The sequence below is a fragment of the Ranitomeya imitator genome, chromosome 7 (assembly GCF_032444005.1).
Source record: "Ranitomeya imitator isolate aRanImi1 chromosome 7, aRanImi1.pri, whole genome shotgun sequence".
NCBI lineage: Eukaryota > Metazoa > Chordata > Amphibia > Anura > Dendrobatidae > Ranitomeya > Ranitomeya imitator.
Window position 1 is genome coordinate 207367873 of NC_091288.1, and position 26072 is coordinate 207393944.

Sequence of the window (26072 nt, forward strand, 5' to 3'; positions counted from 1 at the left end):
CTTTGAATTTGCACATGGAAGGATTTTTAGTGCTGATTTTCCCTTATAGGTGCCCTTACAACCTGAATTTATTGTATTTACCGAATCTCTAGTGCCTTGAGCTCTACTTTTGTGATACAGAGCTCCAAATCTTCTGCAGAGATATAGAGTGCACTCACATTATTCACCAGTAGGGGGAGCTTACCACCAAACTGACTTATTCAACAAGTTGTATGCAGGTAAACTCTGAAGCTCCCCCTAGTGGTGACACCCACCTAGAATAGCTAACTATGTATTATTTGTTTTAGTCACTAGATTTTATTTTTTGTGTGGATTTATTTCTTTTTTTTGGAGGGGCGATAGGGTATTTCAAGTTGGAATTGGCCCTAAGGTGTGTGTGTGGTGGAGTGGGGATAAATAGTATATTTTTCTGATCCGATGCATTATAGTGGACATGGAAAAAAACAAAATAGTGATGGATTTTTATTTTTATTTTTAGAAATTCAATACGTGCATTGTGCTGAACAAACAACCAAACAGCTTTATTGTCTAAGGGAACATTAGTTGAAAAAGCCAAAACAATACACAAGTTCAGATCCGCTGGTGACTTATTAGATCGAGGTCAATGCTGGAATGTATTAGTGGACGTATGGATTACTGGATGCGAGCTACGATGTGGACCTGGAGGAACGGCACTATAGATGATGGAGCTCCAGACTTCTGTCCTTGTGATCGCCGGGAGCAATGGTCTCATTAAGATGGGTGATGGGAAGTCCTTGTGAGCGTTGGAATCAATATGTGTCTGAATCGTTCTAGGTTTGAGTTCATAAATCGGCGGCGGGGTCTTCTGCCTCATTTCTGGGTCTGCCGGGCCGTAGCTGTGAATGAGGCAGGAATTGTAGTCTCGCTTTACACAGGACTCTATAGGAGATCAATCTGAAGTCTTCGCAGCTAATCCATTCAGCAGCCTTGGACTTGGAATAAAACGGCTGTGGAGATAAACAGAAGTAGGAAAAATGACATAATTGTTGATATTTTGGGTTCAAATTCAATACCTCTGCTTACTGTAATGACAGAACATTCTTGTCTGCAATCAGAAGCTGGAGCACTCTACAGACCTAATACTTCTTTTGCTGAAGTCTTGATACAATAGTAACGAGTCTAGGAAATGAGCAGAGCAGGTTGGTCCAAAAGCTGACACACTGTAACAAACTATCGTGGAAGACATAGCATTTTCTTACAGCTTCTATTAGAAGCTTTACGGCATGAAGAATTTTACAGTTTCCCCTAGTGATGACTATAAATCTGCATGTAATGAGCTCCTCCTAGTGGTGGCTCTATAAAGCTGTATGTAGTGAGCTCCCTCTAGTGGTGGCTGTATAAAGCTGTATGTAGTGAGCTCCCTCTAGTGGTGGCTCTATAAATCTGTATGTAGTGAGCTCCCTCTAGTGGTGGCTGTATAAAGCTGTATGTAGTGAGCTCCCTCTAGTGGTGGCTCTATAAATCTGTATGTAGTGAGCTCCCTCTAGTGGTGGCTGTATAAATCTGTATGTAGTGAGCTCCCTCTAGTGGTGGCTCTATAAAGCTGTATGTAGTGAGCTCCCTCTAGTGGTGGCTCTATAAAGCTGTATGTAGTGAGCTCCCTCTAGTGGTGGCTCTATAAAGCTGTATGCAGTGAGCTCCCTCTAGTGGTGGCTGTATAAAGCTGTATGTAGTGAGCTCTCCCTAGTGGTGACTGTTTATATCTGTTTGTAGTAAGTTCCACCTTGTGGAGGCTGTATAAATCTGCATTTAGTGAGCTCCCCCTAGTGGCGGCAAAATAAATCTTTATGTAATGAGCTCCCCCTAGTGGCAACTGTATAAACCTGTACGTAGTAATCTCGCCCTTGTGGTGGCTGTATAAATGTATATGTACTAAGCTCACCCTAGTTGTTGTATAAATCTATACGCAGTGAGCTCTCCCTAGTGGTAGCTGTATAAATCCACATAGAGTGACCTCCCTCTAGTGGTGGCTGTATAAATCTGTATTTAGTTATTTAGCGAGCTCATTCTAGTGATGACTGTATAAATTTGTGAGTTCCCCTTAGTGGTGGCTGTATAAATATGTATTTAGGAAGCACTACCTACTGGTGGCTGTATAAATCTATATGCAGTGAGGTCCCTCCAGTGGTGGCTGTATAAATCTATATGCAATGAGCTCCCCTTAGTGGTGGCTGTATAACTCTGTATTTAGTTATTTAGCAAGCTCCTTTTAGTGATGACTGTATAAACCTGTGAGCTCCTCTTCGTGGTGGCTGCATAAATATGCATTTAGTAAGCTCTCCCTAGTGGTGGCTGTATAAATCTATAAGCAGTGAGCTCCTCCTAGTGGTGGCTGTATAAATCTATATGCAATGAGCTCCCTCTAGTGGTGGTTTTATAAATCAAAATGGCGCTCCCTCTAGTGGTGGCTCTATAAATCAATATGCAGTGAGCTCCATCTAGTGGTGGCTTTAGAAATCAATATGGAGCTCCCTTTAGTGGTGGCTCTATAAATCTATATGCAGTGAGCTCCCCCTAGTGGTGGCTGTATAAATCTGTATTTATTTTGTGAGCTCCTTCTAGTGATGACTGTATAAATCTGTGAGCTCCCCTCAGTGGTGGCTGTATAAATGTGTATGTAGTGAGCTCCAAAGTGGCATTTATTTTATTTTTTTTAATTCACTTATATAACGGTATTAATTCCACAGCGCTTTACAGACATTATCGCCACTGTCCCCATTGGGGCTCACAATCTATTTTCCCCATCAGTATGCAAAGAGGAGGAAAACATACAAACACCTTGTAAATGTTGTTCTTGGTTGGATTTGAACTCAGGACCCCAGTGCTGTAATGCTGCAGTGCTAACCACTGAGCCACCATGCTGCCCCTGTATCTGCCAGTTCCCAGAATTGCATAATTTGGGATTTACAGCTATGATAAAAGCCGCGCTGACCTATATAATAATATAGCATGTTGGGCAGTAATATGGGGCATGTGTGGGGAGCATTTTCTGCTTAGCTATGGGGCCCTATGCTTTCGGTAAGTGCATGTCAGTATCATAATATATGTTTTAGGTAATGTAGTAAATGTGTGCACATTCTATTATATAACATCACGCCTGTACCACAAGTCCCAGCATGCTCTGTACAGCTACAAGACGCACAGACTTCATAGTGTCACTGGAGATTTCTGGGATGAGGAGATAAATAGTTTCCAGTAACACTAATCGTTTCATCATCTCACAGAAGTCCCCAGCGATCGCTCATTATGGCACAGTATAAAGAGGCCATCAATTACGATAAGTCAGGGACATCCAGAGCTCCCTGGTGCATCGTCCGGTACTCTGCAGCCTGTTTCCAGCTTGTTGCTGGAGGATTATTAAGAGAAATCTATTAAAGCTTCTTGATGATGAAGTATCGCAGCTCATCCAGCACCAGTGATTTACAGCGCGGCTGTGATTTATTCTCTACGCTATGAACGTTTGATTCACGTGTGTTATTGAGACTGTTCCTCGCTGGACCAAGGTTATAGGACTGCTACCGTGAGTGCTCTTACTCACCAAATATCTTTTCTTGATTCTTTGTCTCATCAGTTCACTAACACAGGTACTTTGCCTCATTGTTCCAGCATCGCTGTTCTTACCCACTGAGCCACTGTTTAAAGTACTATTTCACACCGCACAACTTTTATGAGCGCCTTTCCTCACTGGATCAATATTGTAGGTAGTTTCCCATTGGACTTCTGGAGCTACTTCTCCTCATCAATCAGCTTTTATTGCATCACTATTTAGGTACTCTTCCTTACTTGTACCAACAACACTGTTCTTCCTCGCTGGACCACTTTAATAGGCCCTCTTGCTTACTGCTCTATTTTTACGAATGCTTTTGCTCACTGGACCACTATTATAGTTACTGGACAAATATTATTGATAGTTTTCAGCTGGACTACATTGGCTTCCCTTCAACTCTAAACTTCTTTTATTGGTGCTCTTCCTCACTGCACTTGCTGGTTTGGGTACTGTTCCTTACTATGCTAATATCACTGTTTTTCCTCACTGAACCACTATTATAGGTGTTCTTCCTTATTGGACTGATGCTATGAGAGATTCCCTCACTGTATTACTTGTAGGTATTGCTTTTCATTTGACCACTATATTTCTCATGAAATTACTAACAATGATACTCTTTCTCACTGAACCAACATCACCCTTCTTCCCTACTGGACCTCTACTATAAGTGTTCTTTGTACTGGACTATTATTATCAATTCTTCTCTCACTGTAACACTTATAGGTATCATTCCCGACTCAACCACTTCATAGATACTCTTCCTCATTAAATCACTATTATTGATTCTCTTACTCATCATACCAACTTTACTGCTCATTGTCACTGTACAAGTTTATCACATATCCTTTCTGTACAATCTCTATAGGTGCTCCTCATTGTACAAATATTACTTCTTTTCTTCACTGTGCCACTATTTTAGGTATGTTCTCTGTATTGGTGACACGGTTACTATTTCTCACTGTGTACTATGTTATTTAACAGTATTTGTGTCATGGTACTCTTTCTCACTGTACCTATATTACAGCTCTTCTTTACTATTGTACAATTATTGTTATGCACCCTTCACGGTAACAATATTATCAATGTTCATTGTGATCACTATCTTTTCATCATTTTATAACTAATATAAACGCTTTTTTCACTCAACCACCCACGTCATTTTTTTCTGTTCCTCACTGAGCCAGTCTCACTGTATCCTTCTTTGTGCTTACATATCAACACCAGTGACAAATACCTAATGACTATCCTGCTAATTATACCACTAATATTACTGCTCTTGCTGAACTATTATCACAGACGCTTTCTGGCTCTACCAATATCTACAACACAAACACTGTATATTTCCATTCTTAGCCAATCATCATTTGTAGTGACCTCACTGTACTGATGTCACTGTTGCACTTACTCACTGTGCCAACATTATCACCGCTCTTCCTTTTTGTTTATTTATCATTTTTTCCTTTCCACTACAGCAGTCAAATTATGCTCTTACTTTTTACTTGCATAATGATGTTTTTTTTCTCACTACACCAATAAAATTTCTGTTCTTACTCACTGTACCAGCCTCATTCCTGTTCTTTCTCCTTTTACCAATATCACTATTCTTCCTTCATTATATCTTTATTATCATCCCACATTCTCACTGTCCCAATATAATCTGTGCTCTTGCTCACTGTTCCACTTTACCTTTCTTTCTTTATAAAAGTACTTTATGCAGTGTAATACTGTATCATGTCCTATTTTATATATCTAAGCAGTTCATGTGCCGCATTAATTAATCATATGCCATAAAGAACATTGGTACAAACAAGAACCAAACAGATGTATCAAACTGGTCCAAACCAGAAATAGCAGAGCTGTATTGTCATTCAGCTCATCGACATATTAATCCTCCAACAAACAGCTCTGCTGCATCGGACACACTCAGCTCTGCTGCATCGGACACACTCAGCTCTGCTGCATCGGACACACTCAGCGCTGCTGCATCGGACACACTCAGCGCTGCTGCATCGGACACACTCAGCTCTGCTGCATCGGACACACTCAGCGCTGCTGCATCGGACACACTCAGCGCTGCTGCATCGGACACACTCAGCCCTGCTGCATCGGACACACTCAGTGCTGCTGCATCGGACACACTCAGCTCTGCTGCATCGGACACACTCAGCTCTGCTGCATCGGACACACTCAGCTCTGCTGCATCGGACACACTCAGCGCTGCTGCATCGGACACACTCAGCTCTGCTGCATCGGACACACTCAGCTCTGCTGCATCGGACACACTCAGCGCTGCTGCATCGGACACACTCAGCTCTGCTGCATCGGACACACTCAGCGCTGCTGCATCGGACACACTCAGCTCTGCTGCATCGGACACACTCAGCCCTGCTGCATCGGACACACTCAGTGCTGCTGCATCGGACACACTCAGCTCTGCTGCATCGGACACACTCAGCTCTGCTGCATCGGACACACTCAGCTCTGCTGCATCGGACACACTCAGCGCTGCTGCATCGGACACACTCAGCGCTGCTGCATCGGACACACTCAGCTCTGCTGCATCGGTCACACTCAGCTCTGCTGCATCGGACACACTCAGCGCTGCTGCATCGGACACACTCAGCTCTGCTGCATCGGACACACTCAGCTCTGCTGCATCGGTCACACTCAGCTCTGCTGCATCGGACACACTCAGCTCTGCTGCATCGGACACACTCAGCTCTGCTGCATCGGACACACTCAGCTCTGCTGCATCAGACACACTCAGTTCTGCTGCATCGGACACACTCAGCTCTGCTGCATCGGACACACTCAGCTCTGCTGCATCGGACACACTCAGCTCTGCTGCATCAGACACACTCAGTTCTGCTGCATCGGACACACTCAGCTCTGCTGCATCAGTCACACTCAGCTCTGCTGCATCGGACACACTCAGCTCTGCTGCATCGGACACACTCAGCTCTGCTGCATCGGACACACTCAGCTTTGCTGCATCGGACACACTCAGCTCTGCTGCATCAGACACACTCAGCTCTGCTGCATCAGGCACACTCAGCTCTGCAGCATCAGACACACTCAGTTCTGCTGCATCGGACACACTCAGCTCTGCTGCATCGGACACACTCAGCTCTGCTACCTTCGTTATCTGAGCCCAATAGACCTCATAAAACACACTCATATTCTTGTGATTCCTCTCAGCTTTCTCAGAAGCATGTCTATCTAGTAAGGGACTAAATAGATTGTTTTCCAGAAGCAACGCCACCCTTGTCTAGAGGTGAAGTCAGGTATTGCAGCTAGGTCCTGCTGAAGCTAATACTGCAGTACCAGATACAGCCTATGTAGAAGAGTGGCACTTTTTAGTCTATTCTGTCCCTTGTTATACATGCTTCAGGAACAGCTGTTTGAAATCAGAGTCTGGGAGAGCAGGGTAGTAGCAATGGTCACTGCATAACTAGGCAGATATGGAATTCAGGAGTCTGGGAGAGCAGGGTAGTAGCAATGGTCACTGCATAACTAGGCAGATATGGAATTCAGGAGTCTGGGAGAGCAGAGTGGAAGCAATGGTCACTGCATAACTAGGCAGATATGGAATTCAGGAGTCTGGGAGAGCAGAGTGGAAGCAAAGGTCACTGCATAACTAGGCAGATATGGAATTCAGGAGTCTGGGAGAGAGGGGTGGAAGCAAAAGTCACTGCATAATTAGGTAGATATTGAATTCAGGAGTCTGGGAGAACAGGGTGGAGGCAAAGGACATTGCATAACTAATCAGTTATGTAAATCAGGAGTCTGGGAGAGCAGGATAGAAGCAGATATCTGATTCAGGAGTCTGGGAGAGCTGGGTGGAGGCAAAGGACATTGCATAGCTAAGGAGATATGGAATTCAGGAGCCTGGAAAAGAAGGGTGAAAACAAAAGTCACTGCATAACTAAGCAGATATGGAATTCAGGAGCCTGGGAGAGCAGGGGGGAAGCAAAATAAATTTCATAACTAAGCAGATATGTAATTCAGGAGTCTGGGAGAGCAGGGTGGAAGCAAAGGTCACTGCATAACTAAGGAGTTATGGAATTCAGGAGCCTGGAAAACAAGGGTGGAAACAAAGTTCACTGCATAACTAGGCAGATATGGAATTCAGGAGCCTGGAAAAGAAGGGTGGAAGCAAAGGTCACTGCATAACTAGGCATATATGCTATTCAGGAGTCTGGGAGAGCAGGGTGGTAGCAAAGGACATGCTGGGTGGTAACATTAATGTAGTCATACTGGTTGTCACCCTGATCACTCCCTCAAACAACAACTTTAAAATTTTAACTCTATTTTACCTGCTTATCTTTGTCAGTCGGTGTTCTCCATGGCTGGGGATGTGACCTGTTCTCCTCCTGCAGGTGAAGGAACATGGACAGGATGTCTTCTCCACTTGGCCTTCTCTCCGGTCCAGACTCTAGGAAGCTCCTCACATGCTTCTCTTGGTTCTTCGCCTTCCTCTGTCCACTTTCCACACTTCTAACTATTTCCCCTGGCTCTGTGGTGCCCCAAGTTTCTTCTGGGCTTGTCTTGTTATCTCCTGACTCCATGTTGACCAACATGGTCTCCTCAAGGCTTCTTCTTTCCTCTTCCTCTGGGCACCTGCTCATCTGGCTCTGGTCTTCAAGACTTTCCTCTTCTCCCAGATCATTGTACAGCCCAAATCTGTGCTCCAGACTCTTTCCATCCTGAACATCATTAAGACTTCCCTCCTCCTCAAGGCTCCTCAGCCTGTTCTTTTGGATCAGTTTTAAAATCTTCTCTCCTGGATCAGGGGACATCTGGAGCCCTGCTCTTTCCCCACCCCTGGAGGTTTGCAATAATCCTTTGTCTTCTTCTCCCCCCTGCTGGATGACTGGCCAAGGGTCTACTTTAACTTCTCTTCTCCATAGGTATGGTGATCTGCGAACCCCTATGAGGAGTCCCGAGGCTCTGCCCACGGTGTGGTATCTGGGACTGGCAGAGTGCTTGTACCAGGATGTCCCTGGATGGGGTGCAGCGAGGAGTAGGATCCCTAAAAACCAACAACCAATGGGGCTGATCAGCCAACACATCGTCTACTTGTCGAAGAACACGGGAATAGTTTAGATGGTTGTGAGTGTCCTCTTGGACTGGTCAAGAATCATGAGATGAGGAGAAGTATAGGCAGATGTGTCCTCTGTACAAGAGCCACCTCCACCCCTCTATTCAGCCTGGTATCAGATCTGTAACTGAGTCCCTGGTTCCTCTCTATATAAAGAGATATATGGGGGGGGGGAGCCATCACATCATCACAGAGATACCACTCACTCTTCAAGGAGGGGGTCGCCCAGTAAATGGGGATAACGCAGAGCACTCGTACCTTGTTCTCCTATTATACCCCAATTAAATATCATTACCCGCATTAGTGCAGATGTGAGGGGTGACATCTGATCAGTGCGAGGGTCCGGGTCATATGGGATTTCATGGTCATAGATTCTCATTATCCAGGTCTCCTACTGCACTTGGACACAGGCGTGAATATTTTTGCAAGGATATAATTGGAAATTGTGATCATTTATATTAACAAAAATGTGTAAGAAAATGTATCAGAAATTATTTAAAGTTTTAGTTAAAATAAGTTAAAATTCACCATCAAAGAAAATGAAAAGAATAGAAAGATTTGTTTTTCTTACACAATTATTGTATTCTTCTCCTGTACCCCAAGTATCAGTGTCATTATCCTGTACCCCGAGTGTCAGCATCATTGTCCTGTACCCCAAGTGTCAGTGTCATTATCCTGCGCCCCAAGTGTCAGCGTCATTATCCTGTACCCCGAGAGTCAGCATCATTGTCCTGTACCCCAAGTGTCAGTGTCATTATCCTGCACCCCGAGTGTCAGCGTCATTATCCTGCACCCCGAGTGTCAGTGTCATTATCCTGTACCCCGAGTGTCAGCATCATTGTCCTGTACCCCAAGTGTCAGTGTCATTATCCTGTACCCCGAGTGTCAGTGTCATTATCCTGCACCCCGAGTGTCAGCGTCATTATCCTGCGCCCCAAGTATCAGTGTCATTATCCTGTACCCCGAGTGTCAGCGTCATTATCCTGTACCCCAAGTGTCAGTGTCATTATCCTGCGCCCCAAGTATCAGTGTCATTATCCTGTACCCCGAGTGTCAGCATCATTGTCCTGTACCCCAAGTGTCAGTGTCATTATCCTGCGCCCCAAGTATCAGTGTCATTATCCTGTACCCCGAGTGTCAGCATCATTGTCCTGTACCCCAAGTGTCAGTGTCATTATCCTGCGCCCCAAGTATCAGTGTCATTATCCTGTACCCCGAGTGTCAGCATCATTGTCCTGTACCCCAAGTGTCAGTGTCATTATCCTGCGCCCCAAGTATCAGTGTCATTATCCTGTACCCCGAGTGTCAGCATCATTGTCCTGTACCCCAAGTGTCAGTGTCATTATCCTGTACCCCGAGTGTCAGCGTCATTATCCTGTACCCCGAGAGTCAGCATCATTATCCTGTACCCCGAGTGTCAGTGTCATTATCCTGCACCCCGAGTGTCAGTGTCATTATCCTGTACCCCGAGTGTCAGTGTCATTATCCTGCACCCCGAGTGTCAGTGCCATTATCCTGCACCCCAAGTGTCAGCGTCATTATCCTGTACCCCGAGAGTCAGCATCATTATCCTGTACCCCGAGTGTCAGTGTCATTATCCTGTACCCCGAGTGTCAGTGTCATTATCCTGTACCCCAGTGTCAGTGTCATTATCCTGTACCCCGAGTGTCAGTGTCATTATCCTGCACCCCGAGTGTCAGCGTCATTATCCTGCACCCCGAGTGTCAGTGCCATTATCCTGCACCCCGAGTGTCAGCGTCATTATCCTGCACCCCGAGTGTCAGTGTCATTATCCTGCACCCCGAGTGTCAGCGTCATTATCCTGCACCCTGAGTGTCAGTGTCATTATCCTGCACCCCGAGTGTCAGCGTCATTATCCTGTACCCCGAGTGTCAGTGTCATTATCCTGCACCCCGAGAGTCAGCATCATTATCCTGTACCCCGAGTGTCAGCATCATTGTCCTGTACCCCAAGTGTCAGTGTCATTATCCTGCGCCCCAAGTATCAGTGTCATTATCCTGTACCCCGAGTGTCAGCATCATTGTCCTGTACCCCAAGTGTCAGTGTCATTATCCTGTACCCCGAGTGTCAGCGTCATTATCCTGTACCCCGAGAGTCAGCATCATTATCCTGTACCCCGAGTGTCAGTGTCATTATCCTGCACCCCGAGTGTCAGTGCCATTATCCTGCACCCCAAGTGTCAGCGTCATTATCCTGTACCCTAGTGTCAGTGTCATTATCCTGTACCCCGAGTGTCAGCGTCATTATCCTGTACCCCGAGAGTCAGCATCATTATCCTGTACCCCGAGTGTCAGTGTCATTATCCTGCACCCCGAGTGTCAGTGCCATTATCCTGCACCCCAAGTGTCAGCGTCATTATCCTGTACCCTAGTGTCAGTGTCATTATCCTGTACCCCGAGTGTCAGTGTCATTATCCTGTACCCCGAGTGTCAGTGTCATTATCCTGCACCCCGAGTGTCAGCGTCATTATCCTGCACCCCGAGTGTCAGTGTCATTATCCTGTACCCCGAGTGTCAGCATCATTGTCCTGTACCCCAAGTGTCAGTGTCATTATCCTGTACCCCGAGTGTCAGTGTCATTATCCTGCACCCCGAGTGTCAGCGTCATTATCCTGCGCCCCAAGTATCAGTGTCATTATCCTGTACCCCGAGTGTCAGCATCATTGTCCTGTACCCCAAGTGTCAGTGTCATTATCCTGTACCCCGAGTGTCAGCGTCATTATCCTGTACCCCGAGAGTCAGCATCATTATCCTGTACCCCGAGTGTCAGTGTCATTATCCTGCACCCCGAGTGTCAGTGTCATTATCCTGTACCCCGAGTGTCAGTGTCATTATCCTGCACCCCGAGTGTCAGTGCCATTATCCTGCACCCCAAGTGTCAGCGTCATTATCCTGTACCCTAGTGTCAGTGTCATTATCCTGTACCCCGAGTGTCAGTGTCATTATCCTGTACCCCGAGAGTCAGCATCATTATCCTGTACCCCGAGTGTCAGTGTCATTATCCTGTACCCCGAGTGTCAGTGTCATTATCCTGCACCCCGAGTGTCAGCGTCATTATCCTGCACCCCGAGTGTCAGTGCCATTATCCTGCACCCCGAGTGTCAGCGTCATTATCCTGCACCCCGAGTGTCAGTGTCATTATCCTGCACCCCGAGTGTCAGCGTCATTATCCTGCACCCCGAGTGTCAGTGTCATTATCCTGCACCCCGAGTGTCAGCGTCATTATCCTGTACCCCGAGTGTCACCGTCATTATCCTGTACCCCGAGTGTCAGTGCCATTATCCTGCACCCCAAGTGTCAGCGTCATTATCCTGTACCCTAGTGTCAGTGTCATTATCCTGTACCCCGAGTGTCAGTGTCATTATCCTGTACCCCGAGTGTCAGTGTCATTATCCTGCACCCCGAGTGTCAGCGTCATTATCCTGCACCCCGAGTGTCAGTGTCATTATCCTGTACCCCGAGTGTCAGCATCATTGTCCTGTACCCCAAGTGTCAGTGTCATTATCCTGTACCCCGAGTGTCAGTGTCATTATCCTGCACCCCGAGTGTCAGCGTCATTATCCTGCGCCCCAAGTATCAGTGTCATTATCCTGTACCCCGAGTGTCAGCATCATTGTCCTGTACCCCAAGTGTCAGTGTCATTATCCTGTACCCCGAGTGTCAGCGTCATTATCCTGTACCCCGAGAGTCAGCATCATTATCCTGTACCCCGAGTGTCAGTGTCATTATCCTGCACCCCGAGTGTCAGTGTCATTATCCTGTACCCCGAGTGTCAGTGTCATTATCCTGCACCCCGAGTGTCAGTGCCATTATCCTGCACCCCAAGTGTCAGCGTCATTATCCTGTACCCTAGTGTCAGTGTCATTATCCTGTACCCCGAGAGTCAGCATCATTATCCTGTACCCCGAGTGTCAGTGTCATTATCCTGTACCCCGAGTGTCAGCGTCATTATCCTGCACCCCGAGTGTCAGCGTCATTATCCTGCACCCCGAGTGTCAGCGCCATTATCCTGCACCCCGAGTGTCAGCGTCATTATCCTGCACCCCGAGTGTCAGCGTCATTATCCTGCACCCCGAGTGTCAGCGTCATTATCCTGCACCCCGAGTGTCAGTGTCATTATCCTGCACCCCGAGTGTCAGCGTCATTATCCTGTACCCCAAGTGTCAGTGTCATTATCCTGCACCGCAAGTGTCAGTGTCATTATCCTGCACCGCAAGTGTCAGTGTCATTATCCTGCACCCCGAGTGTCAGCGTCATTATCCTGTACCCCGAGTGTCAGTGCCATTATCCTGTACCCCGAGTGTCAGTGTCATTATCCTGTACCCCAAGTGTTAGTGTCATTATCCTGTACCCCGAGTGTCAGTGCCATTATCCTGTACCCCAAGTGTCAGTGTCATTATCCTGTACCCCGAGTGTCAGTGTCATTATCCTGTACCCCGAGTGTCAGTGTCATTATCCTGTACCCCAAGTGTCAGTGTCATTATCCTGCACCGCAAGTGTCAGTGTCATTATCCTGTACCCCGAGTGTCAGTGTCATTATCCTGTACCCCAAGTGTCAGTGTCATTATCCTGCACCCCGAGTGTCAGCGTCATTATCCTGTACCCCAAGTGTCAGTGTCATTATCCTGCACCGCAAGTGTCAGTGTCATTATCCTGCACCGCAAGTGTCAGTGTCATTATCCTGCACCCCGAGTGTCAGCGTCATTATCCTGTACCCCGAGTGTCAGTGCCATTATCCTGTACCCCAAGTGTCAGTGTCATTATCCTGTACCCCGAGTGTCAGTGTCATTATCCTGTACCCCGAGTGTCAGTGTCATTATCCTGCACCCCAAGTGTCAGTGTCATTATCCTGCACCGCAAGTGTCAGTGTCATTATCCTGTACCCCGAGTGTCAGTGCCATTATCCTGTACCCCAAGTGTCAGTGTCATTATCCTGCACCCCGAGTGTCAGTGTCATTATCCTGCACCCCGAGTGTCAGTGTCATTATCCTGCACCCCGAGTGTCAGTGTCATTATCCTGTACCCCGAGTGTCAGTGTCATTATCCTGTACCCCGAGTGTCAGCGTCATTATCCTGCACCCCGAGTGTCAGTGTCATTATCCTGCACCCTGAGTGTCAGTGTCATTATCCTGCACCCTGAGTGTCAGCGTCATTATCCTGCACCCCGAGTGTCAGTGTCATTATCCTGCACCCCGAGTGTCAATGTCATTATCCTGTCCCCCGAGTGTCAGTGTCATTATCCTGTACCCCGAGTGTCAGTGTCATTATCCTGTACCCCAAGTGTCAGTGTCATTATCCTGCACCCCCAGTGTCAGTGTCATTATCTTGTACCCCGAGTGTCAGTGTCATTATCCTGTACCCCGAGTGTCAGTGTCATTATCCTGTACCCCGAGTGTCAGCGTCATTATCCTGCACCCCGAGTGTCAGTGTCATTATCCTGCACCCCGAGTGTCAGTGTCATTATCCTGCACCCCGAGTGTCAGTGTCATTATCCTGCACCCTGAGTGTCAGCGTCATTATCCTGCACCCCGAGTGTCAGCGTCATTATCCTGCACCCCAAGTGTCAGTGTCATTATCCTGTACCCCGAGTGTCAGTGTCATTATCCTGTACCCCGAGTGTCAGTGTCATCAGTGTCATTATCCTGTACCCCGAGTGTCAGTGTCATTATCCTGTACCCCGAGTGTCAGTGTCATTATCCTGTACCCCGAGTGTCAGTGTCATTATCCTGTACCCCGAGTGTCAGTGTCATTATCCTGTACCCCAAGTGTCAGTGTCATTATCCTGCACCCCCAGTGTCAGTGTCATTATCTTGTACCCCGAGTGTCAGTGTCATTATCCTGTACCCCGAGTGTCAGCGTCATTATCCTGCACCCCAAGTGTCAGTGTCATTATCCTGTACCCCGAGTGTCAGTGTCATTATCCTGTACCCCGAGTGTCAGTGTCATCAGTGTCATTATCCTGTACCCCGAGTGTCAGTGTCATTATCCTGTACCCCGAGTGTCAGTGTCATTATCCTGTACCCCGAGTGTCAGTGTCATTATCCTGTACCCCGAGTGTCAGTGTCATTATCCTGTACCCCAAGTGTCAGTGTCATTATCCTGCACCCCCAGTGTCAGTGTCATTATCTTGTACCCCGAGTGTCAGTGTCATTATCCTGCACCCCGAGTGTCAGTGTCATTATCCTGCACCCTGAGTGTCAGTGTCATTATCCTGCACCCCGAGTGTCAGTGTCATTATCCTGCACCCCGAGTGTCAGTGTCATTATCCTGCACCCTGAGTGTCAGCGTCATTATCCTGCACCCCGAGTGTCAGTGTCATTATCCTGCACCCCGAGTGTCAGTGTCATTATCCTGTACCCCGAGTGTCAGTGTCATTATCCTGTACCCCGAGTGTCAGTGTCATTATCCTGTACCCCGAGTGTCAGTGTCATTATCCTGCACCCCGAGTGTCAGTGTCATTATCCTGTACCCCGAGTGTCAGTGTCATTATCCTGTACCCCGAGTGTCAGTGTCATTATCCTGTACCCCGAGTGTCAGTGTCATTATCCTGTACCCCGAGTGTCAGTGTCATTATCCTGTACCCCGAGTGTCAGTGTCATTATCCTGTACCCCGAGTGTCAGTGTCATTATCCTGCACCCCAAGTGTCAGCATCATTATCCTGTACCCCGAGTGTCAGTGTCATTATCCTGTACCCCGAGTGTCAGTGTGATTTTCCTGTAGCGGCGGGAGCAGGACCTGTCACATATTCTGTAGATATCTATACGTTCATGGCTGGTTTCTCGTAACCTCTGTGTCCTGCTAATGAGACGACAGATGACTCCAGTGTACTTGGTGACCGTCCCCCACGTTCCTGTCTTTCTCTGGAGACCGATCTCACCTGTGAATAAAGGCTTCCATAGACAGGGTGGCGTGTACTCGGCGTGGGGCAAAGCGCTTCCCGATTGTTCCGCTAGACAATACCACCGGATAATTAGACTGGGTGATTTGTAATTCCTTCATTGTGGTACATTGGTTCACAATCTGAACACATGTTGAAAAACCTCATTATCCTACAAACAAATAGGTCTGTGCCAGCTCTCCTAATAAAAGAAATTATCTGTGAACGTTAAACTTTGCAACAAGATAAAAGATGCAAATCCAGGCAATAAAATGTGGATAATTACTCATCGTAATGGAGCTGGATTGTGCGAAATGTCACCGGCATAATACAAGATCATTTACTATCCGCATCACAAACAGCGCAATTTGAATAATACAGAACAGGAACGAAAAAAAACTTCTTATTGTGCTGACTTAATGTGAGAGGTCTGGCCATGTGGAGGTCTTCTGCTAAAGTTACAGACCAGACTGAAAAGATCTGCAAATTTCTGATATCCTTGCAATTTGATGCTGTTTTCAAGAGCTCTGTTTGCTGCCAGTTATAGGAGTTGTCCCACTTTCATATATTTTGGACAGATCATAAAAAATGATTAATATTTCCAATTTACATGATGTTAATATAACGATCCAGTCAAGAGTTATGACATTTTCTTGCATAGTCTGGCGCCACCTGGTGTTCAGAGTATATAACAAAGTGCACGTCCACCTAAGGGGCAGAATGCTGGTGGTCACACATGCTCAGTCACTTGTCTCACAGCCAGGGCTATGCAGGATGATCCATGGTCCTTGTCAGGTCAGGAGCAAAGCTTCCATTTGTTTGTTTCCATATGTCCCCCTCAGTATAACTGAGAAGTCTCTTTCTGCCAAAGAAGTAAACAGAGACTATACAGTATTATCAGCTGCCAGATGGGGAAGGAAACTGATTCTGACTATATTATAATATTCGATCACTACGTGACTGCTCATCTAACAGTATCTATGTCCGTTTCTCTCTCCAATGCATCTAAAATCAACACTAAGCCATTTTAAAATAATCTGTATTGAAAATGTCTTACAGCCCCTTGGCAGACTAATATGTCTCTACGATAACAGAGAAAACGAAAAACCTGATTAATCTAATTATGAAACCCTGTGCTACCACATCTAAAAAGGAGCAAAAAGAGAAAGCTGAGGAAATAAAATAAAACATATCTGCACTGTCAGACTACACAGGACTTAGTTTGTATTCTGTAACCATGGAGACATAGAGCTCTGCGTGAGAGCTGTGAACGCAAAGCTGTTGGTGATTTTTTAAAAACAAAAATTAAAAAGTTTCCCTTTTTTGAAGATGCATTGAAATTACCGAAAGTTTTCATGCAAAAGTCTGCATACCCTTGGGTATATTCCTTTCCAGTGGCATAAATAGAGTTCCATGGACCTGATGAAAAATTTGGACCTGGGCCTCCACCTTCATGTTCATCAGATATATGGGCCCTTATAGCATTCTAGGTCTTATATATACACTAGATGGTGGCCCGATTCTTACACATCGGGTATTCTAGAATATGTATGTATGTATGTATATAGCAGCCGCATGGTATATAGCACAGGCCACGTAGTATATAGGAGCCACGTAGTATATAGCAGCCACGCAGTATATAACACAGCCACGTAGTATATAACAGCCCACGTAATGTATAGCACAGGCCACGCAGTATATAACATAGGCCACGAAGTATATTACACAGGCCACGCAGTATATAACACAGGCCACGCAGTATATAACAGTAGGCACGCAGTATATAACAGTGGCCACGCAGTATATAACACAGCCCACGCAGTATATAGCAGCCACGCAGTATATAACACAGCCCACGTAATATATAGCACAGCCCACGCAGTATATAACACAGCCATGCAGTATATAACACCTCCCACGTAGTATATAGCAGCCACGCAGTATGTAACACTGCCCACGCAGTATATAACACAGCCCACGTAATATATAACACAGCCCACGTAATATATAGCACAGCCCATGCAGTATATAACACAGCCACGCAGTATATTACACTGCCCACGTAGTATATAGCCGCCACGTAGTATATAACACTGCCCACGCAGTATATAACACAGCCCATGTAATATATAACACAGCCCACGTAATATATAGCACATCCCACGCAGTATATAACACAGCCCACGCGGTATATAACGCAGCCCATGTAGTATATAGCAGTGTGGGAGCCATATCCCTGTTAAAAAAATAATGAAAATAAAAAATAGTTATATACTCACCCTCTGGTGGCCAGAGAAGCTGTCCCGATGTGCGCGCTGCTGCCGCCAGCTTCCGTTCCCAGAGATGCATTGTGAAATTACCCAGATGACTTAGCCGCTAAGTCTTCTGGGTAATTTCGCAATGCATCTCTGGGAACGGAAGTTGGCGGCAGCTGCGCGCGCATCGGCGGACGACGGAAGGTGAGACTATCAGGTTTTTTGTTTTTTATTATTTTTTACATTAGATATTTTTACTATTGATGCTGCATAGGCAGCATCAATAGTAAAAAGTTGGTCACACAGGGTTAATAGTAGCGTTAACCGAGTGCGTTACATCGCGGCATAACGTGGTTCGTTAATGCTGCCATTAACCCTGTGTGAGCGCTGACTGGAGGGGAGTATGGGGCGGGCGCCAGGCACTGATTGGACAGAAGTAGGGAGGGGCTAAATGACGGCCGGGCCGTGCCGAGCGACGCGGGATTTCCGTTACAGACAGACAGAAAGACAGACAGAAGTACCCCTTAGACAATTATATATAGATAAGGTGTTCACACTCCATGTAGCTATGTCCGCATTCATACACCTTGTAATCATGTCCCCTGTCCTGGCACCTTCCTGTAATAATGTCCCCTGTCCCGATGCCCATCCTGCAATAATGTCCTTCATCCTGGGCTCCTTCCTGGTAGTAATAATAATAATAATTTTCGTTATATAGCACCAACCTATTCCGCAGCACTTTACAATTAAATAATATCATGGTATAATGTCCCCTGTCCTGTGTTCCTTCCTGTTATAATGTCCCCTGTCCTGGTCCTCTTCCTTGTATAATGTCCCTCTTTCTGGTATTATGTCCTCCATCATGGGCCCCGTCCTGGTATAATGTCCCCATTCTGAGCACCTTACAGTAATAATGTTCCCCATCCTTATCTCCTTCCTGGCATAATGTCCCCTGCCCTGGTCCACTTAGTGTAATAATGTCCTCATCCTGGCCCTTTCCTGAAACAATGTCACCCATGCTATAACAATGTCCCACTTTCTGGGCCCCTATCTGGTATAATGACCTCCATCATGGTCAAGTGACGCCGATCCTAGGCCCCTTCCTGGTGCAATGTCCTCCATCCTGGGCCACATCCTGGTATAATGACTCCCATCCTTAGCCCCTTTATGGTATAATGACCGCCATCCTGGTATAATGACCCCCATATTTGGCCCCTTCCTTGTATAATGTCCGTCATCCTGGGGCCCCTTCCTGGTATAATGTCTATTCTGATGCTCTTTCCTAACTCTTTTCCTTCCTACCGTCCTTCTCTCCCACAACAGTACTCTTCTATAGTTTGCAGCTGAATTCGGCATGGCAGCCATGGGTGGCACATGAGGTCACTGTCATGCGTGGCTCGTGACGGGTAAGCCGACGTCATCTGCCGTGGTGTGTTTTGTAGTGCAGGGAGCAGATGGGTCTCTGCTTCACAATACACTTCAGCTGAATGTGCGTCCTTGGATGCATATCCAGCTGAGATAGGTACTGGCATCAGCGTGCCCTCTTCCTGCACGGGTCAATACATGGTTGCACCCTCTGCCCTAAACCAGGGCAGTCACAAGAATGTGTGCGGGAGTTGCATTGGCACCTAGAACCTCTGAGTCCCAGTGGTTCCAGTTGGAGATATTGCACTGGGGTCTACAGGCATCAAGGTACACCACTGTACTGAGGATGTGACTGTAGAACTGGAAGACGATGGGGCTGCAGTTCTTTGTACAGCGAGTAGCCAGGAGCGCTGCTCTGAAGGAAAAACATAGAAGTGCGCTGATCCAGTGCTGGAGGCCTTTCAGTCTCAGGATCATTGCTAGTCCCAGTGGTCGGACCCCCACCCACCATAAAATGATGGCATATCCCGTGATCACTACACTGTGGGGAAGGTTAGCCGAAAGCATCGCCGCTCACATTGTAATAAATTTAATTAATTTTAATAAATGCAGGAGACGAATTTATATTAAATTAAGAAACAACAAAGATGTGATTTTTTTAATTACTAAAAACTAATATAAATCTGGCTACAATAATGGTAATTTCTTATGGAATTCACTGAGTAATAGAATGAAATATTGGGATAATTAGAAATATCTTCATTTCCCGTCTTTTTCCATTTTATTTCGTCCTTCGCAATAAATAATCCTTTGCTCTATTGAGGAAAATGGGAAGGACAATATCGGATCATCGGTTGCAAGGCTCGCTACAGTTATTACGATGCCGCTTGTTTAGTTTTTTATGCCCTACTAGAATGTATAGACATCATAGAAGGGACTAGAAACTAGTAGGTTTAAGTCGGCTGGAGAAGCCATTGTCAGTAATACTCGCTGACCATCTCATGTGCATGAGGACCCCCATACTGTCCTCAACATGCTACAGAGGGAAATAAGGATTGGGATAAACATTCATATATATGATAGAGTTAGAACAGATACCGGTGCTTCTCACAAAATTAGAATATCATCAAACAGGTAATTTATTTCAGTTCTACAATACAAAAAGTGAAACTCCTATATTATATAGCGTCATTACAAAGAGAGTGATCTATTCCAAGTGTTTATTTCTGTTAATGTTGATGATTATGGCTTACAGCCAATGAAAACCCAAAAGTCATTATCTCGGTAAATTAGAATACTTTTTAACACCAGCTTGAAAAGTGATTTTAAAATCTGAAATGTTGGCCTCCTGAAATGTATGTTCAGTATATGCACTCAATACTTGGTCGGGGATCCTTTTGCATAAATTACTGCATCAATGTGGCGTGGCATGGAGGCGATCAGCCTGTGCACTGCTGAGGGGCTATGGAAGCCCAGGTTGCTTTTATAGCAGCCTTCAGCTCGTCTGCATTGTTGGGTCTGGTGTCTCATCTTCCTCCATAGATTCTCTATGGGATTAAGGTCAGGCAAGTTTGCTGCCAATCGAGCCCAGTGATACTGTTGTTTTTACACCAGGTATTGGTACTTTGGGCAGTGTGGACAGGGGCCAAGTCCTGCTGGAGAATGACATTTCCATCTCCAAGAAGCTTGTCGGCAGAGGGAAGCATGAAGTTCTCTAACATTTCCTGGTAGACGGCTGCGCTGACTTTGATCTTGATAGAACACAGTGGACCTCCACCAGCAGATGACATGGCTCCCCAAACCATCACTCATTGTGGAGACTTCACACCAGACGTCCAGCATCTTGGATTGTGGCCTCTCCACTCTTCCTCCAGACTCCGGGACCTTGATTCCCAAATGAAATGCAAAATACACTTTCATCTGAACACACCTTGGACCACTGACAACAGTCGGGTTCTTTCCTCCTTGGCCCAGGTAAGACGCTTCTGGCGTTGTCTATTGGCCATGAGTGGCCGGACACAAGGAATGTGACACTTGTAGCCCATGTCCTGGATACGTCTGTGTGTGGTGTCACTTGAAAAAAAAAACACCATAAGAGGAAAAACCTCCACTATTCTAAACAAAAAAACACCAGTATACAGGCAGAGATGCTTACCTGTTCAAGGCCTCCAACAATTGCACTAACCAAGGTGCAGCGGACACAAATTAAGATGGCAAATACACAGGTGCAATAATACCGATAATGCAGCCACCCTACAATGAGGAATTGGCCGCTTGGTGCACCTGTGCAAACAAATAGTCTGTATGTGGCGTGTTCACACAGGAATGCAAAGTATATGGCTCAAAGCCTATTAATGACGCCATGTAGCGGGCTCACCATAATGCATCCTGTGTGAACAGAGGCCACAGTGTACAGAGCCATCTAGGGCCCAGCCGCACCCCGGAAAAATATACAGTGCACCACTTGAAGCAATGACTCTAGCAGCAGTCTGCTCCTTGTCAATCTCACCCAAATTTTTGAAAGGCCTTTTCCTAACAATCATTTCCAGGCTGCGGTTATCCCGGTTGATTGTGCAGCTTTTTCTACCACACTTTTTCCTTCCATTCCACTCTCCATTAATATGCTTGGATACAGCACTCTGAACAGCCGGATTCTTTAGCAATGACCTTTTGTGGCTTCCCCTCCTTGTGGAGTGTGTCAGTGACTGCCTTCTGGACATCTGTCAGTCAGCAGTCTTCCCCATGATTGTGGAGCTACTGAAACAGACTAAGGGTCCTTTATAAACACTTAGGAGCCTGTACAGGTGTTTTTTGTTAATTATTCTAATTTACTGAGATAATGACTTTTGGGTTTTCATTGGCTGGAAGCCATAATCATCAACATTTACAGTGTGTGTAATGACTCTATATTATATATGAGTCTCACTTTTTGTAAACTTTTTGATGATATTCTAATTTTGTGAGAAGCACCTGTAGTTTTGGTGGACTATGATGGACATATGTCATGCTACATTTCTCCTGTAGTGGCCTCTGTAGGAAAAAAGCATGGCGGGCTGCCGTTTCTGGCAGCAATCATGAACAACTGAGCCTGCAACGATCTGATCAATCTGACAGTGTGTGTAATAAACATACATGTTATACGATCTATACAATGTAATATGCATAACAAATAAAAAATATATATGCATATACTGTATGTATATAGCATAAATCTATATCACAAATACATTCACACTTTCTACATATGTACCTGTGAATATAGTCATACAGTGACAAATGTTTCTATACAGTCGTCACACAGTATTGCCATACATTGTCCAAAAATTATCACCAAACAATGCTTAAAGGGGTATTTTCCCTTTTAAGCAAAAATGCATGCACACCTCCACTCCATTCCGATGAGGCTTGTTTTGGGGATCGTTTGAGTGGTCAGACCCCAAGTGATCAATGTGTTATAAGTTTATAGGAGTGCTCACATGGCTGATCGCTGATCCATTGGGATCCACAGACAGAAGTCTGGCAGTGTCATGGCGGCACCGCAGGTTGGGACCCTTTGTGGAGCGGAGATATTATTGTACTGGTGTAGGGCTCGGGGACGTGGGCTCCTGTTTGTTCACTTGACAGTACACAAGTGGGATGACTAAGACAATGCCAGGATAGCTTCTAAGAAGTCGCTATATTTTTGGAGTGGATTAACCCCTTAGTTGCCAGAGATGCCTGAAGACGAGTGTTCCGTCCCCCGGCGACAGCGATTCTCCCGCTCCTCCCAATGGGTTAATGCGCGACCAATTACATTATTCAGTGCTCTTACTATTATTGTAAAGGTGAACTAATGGCGCTCACCCACCAAAGTGCAGGCTCACAGCTTGATTCCTGCAGCATCCCAGCGCAACGCCCACCTGATGGCATTAGACGGAGCCATTTCACACTCCATTAATACGACTGTCATGTAATTGACCCGTATTTTCAGGGGGCTGAAGAGATTTGCAAATAGAGTAGGAGACACGGTGATAAGAGCGACAGCCTTAAAGGGGGTTGAACAGAATTAGAAAAGCATGGCTGCTTTCTTCCAGAAACAGCGCCACACCCGTCTGCGGGTTGTGTCTGGTATTGCAGCTCAGTTCCATTTAAATGAAGAAGACTGAACTTAAATATCTCAAAATCTGTTTGTTTGGGGGTTTTCTTTTTAAAAGAAAGAAGCCATGTTTAAATAACAAACAGGTACTTTACTTCCATGTCCAGGTTCTGTGCTTGGGCTGTAGTGGTGATGTCACCGCTACAGCTCACATCACCGCTGCAGACAATCACTGAGCTCAACAGCTCTGCTGAGGTAGGTGACATGAGCTGCTGAGCTGAGTGATTGGCTGCAGCGGTGAAGTGCCCTGTGTGACATCATCAGTGCAGCATAATCACAGAGAACCAATCACTGAGCTCAGCTTTGCTGAGGTAGGCGGCATGACATGAGCTGCTGAGCTCAGTGATTGGCTGCAGGTAGGCAGCATTAGCTGCTGAGCTCAATGATTGGCAGCAGCGGTGAACTGCCATGTTTATGTGACATCGCTGATGCAACATAAGCACAGAGTCTCTCACTGCAGATAATCTCTGAACTCAGAAGCTCTGCTGGTGCAGACGACATGAGCTGCTGAGTTCAGTGACTGGCTGCAGCGGTGAAGTACCCTGTTGATATGACATCACTGGTGCAGCATAAACACAGAGACCCAAGCAGCAGCACAGAGCTGGACCCGGGGAGGGTGACTACCTGCTTTGTTTGCTATTCTACATATATAAAAGTGTATGAGATCCACTTTTCTTAAAGTGAAAACCCTAAGGATAGATTAAGCGTGCATTGGTCAGAGGGGCTACATGGTGAATAGGTTCCACCGGAGGACCCAGCATGTGTAATTCTTCATTCTACCTGTAGAGGTGCTGTATAACAGTTGCTGGTAGTTTTCCCAGAAGGTTACTTGTCAGAGCAGTAAGATAAAACGTGATCTGATTATGATTACTGGGCCCTTTTAATAAAAAGGAAATGCCTAGAGCACACTGTCCCTTTAAGGAATAAAATAATGCAGTCTTAAAGGGGTAGTCCACGTTTTGGTACTCTTAATTGCAAAAAATATGTTTTTTAAAATTACTGCATGGAGATATTCGGATCAAAACAACATTCTCCAATCCTTTATTACTACCATTGCAGCACATTTTCCTTTTCTGCATAGAGAGGCTGGGTTTCATAGGTGCACAAACATGGCCGACAGACACCGGGGTCACCAGGAGACCCCCTGTATGCCATAATAATGCCATAAGCACTCCGCTATCCACAAGTGAGGGGGTAAAGGGAATGATGGGCATCAGAAGGAACGCATCCTCTCTCTTCCAACCTCTTAAATGCCGCTGCTACGATTAACAGCAGCATCTAAGGGATTAAACTGCAGCGATCAGAGCCGCCTCCAATAACTGCCATTAGACTCGGGTGCAGGCTGCATGGCACAGCTCCAGACCCGGCTCCATACATGCAGGGGGCATATCCACCATACTTGCACCAGGTTGTCTGGGTGCAGAGAAGTCAGCCAGGTTTACTCTGCACTTTATGGTACATAAACATTTTTGCCCACTCGTCACATACGATGCCCACTCGTCGCAGCCTCCTCACTGTCAAAACTGTTTATCTTTTTCCATTATTTCTATTCTAGTGCTCTTCAGATGGAACCGTGAATCGCAGATGCGGTGCCATCTGCAGAAAAAATAAAGTAGAGTGGTCCCTCCAGATCCCGAGATAATGGGCTGCAGACCATGTGTGCGCCAAAGCTCTCCATAGACGTTAGATAAGTGGCAGAGTAATGATGGGACGCCGCTTATCCCGGTATCAGGCGCAGATTATCTGATCTGGAAACATAAACACAAGGCAACCACAATTATTTAGGTACATCGAAAGCATCGTATGTGACTTGTAGTCCAGCTATTGTGAACCTACCACTCCTAGCACTGGATGGACGATGAAACCAAAATTCAATGTGACTTTATGCTTTGTGGTACAATTCTGCATCATTTGCATGCTGTCCATGGTAGGAATTGTTACATTCTATCCTGTTTACAGTAGCTTGCTACAATATTTCCGTGCAGAAAAAAAATAATAATAATACAGTAAATATATATATATATATATATATATATATACAGTTAGGTCCATATATATTTGGACAGAGACAACATTTTTCTAATTTTGGTTATAGACATTACCACAATGAATTTTATACAAAACAATTCAGATGCAGTTGAAGTTCAGACTTTCAGCTTTCATTTGAGGGTATCCACATTAAAATTGGATGAAGGGTTTAGGAGTTTCAACTCCTTAACATGCGCCACCCTGTTTTTAAAAGGGACCAAAAGTAATTGGACAGATTCAATAATTTTTATTAAAATGTTCATTTTTAGTACTTGGTTGAAAACCCTTTGTTGGCAATGACTGCCTGAAGTCTTGGACTCATGGACATCACCAGATGCTGTGTTTCCTCCTTTTTGATGCTCTGCCAGGCCTTCACTGCGGTGGTTTTCAGTTGCTGTTTGTTTGTGGCCTTTCTGTCTGAAGTTTAGTCTTTAATAAGTAAAATGCTGCTCAATTGGGTTGAGATCTGGTGACTGACTTGGCCATTCCAGAATATTCCGCTTCTTTGCTTTAATAAACTCCTGGGTTGCTTTGGCTTTATGTTTTGGGTCATTGTCCATCTGTAGTATGAAACGATGACCAATCAGTTTGGCTGCATTTGGCTGGATCTGAGCACACAGTATGGCGGCTCTGAATACCTCAGAATTCATTCCGCTGCTTCTGTCCGGTGTCACATCATCACTAAACACTAGTGACCCAGTGCCACTGGCAGCCATGCATGC

The 26072-nt window shown here is 45.8% G+C and overlaps 1 protein-coding gene across 1 annotated transcript; it reads right to left on the bottom strand.

The window, feature by feature from the left end:
* Nucleotides 1-476: 476 nt before the first annotated feature.
* NPW (neuropeptide W) lies at nt 477-8794 on the bottom strand. The gene is made up of 2 exons (XM_069735507.1): nt 7885-8794; nt 477-968 (listed from the first exon to the last, which is right to left on the bottom strand). The coding sequence occupies exons 1-2, from the start codon at nt 8638-8640 to the stop codon at nt 804-806; spliced, it is 921 nt and encodes a 306-aa protein (XP_069591608.1). The 5' UTR covers nt 8641-8794; the 3' UTR covers nt 477-803.
* Between the last annotated feature and the right edge of the window lie 17278 nt (nt 8795-26072).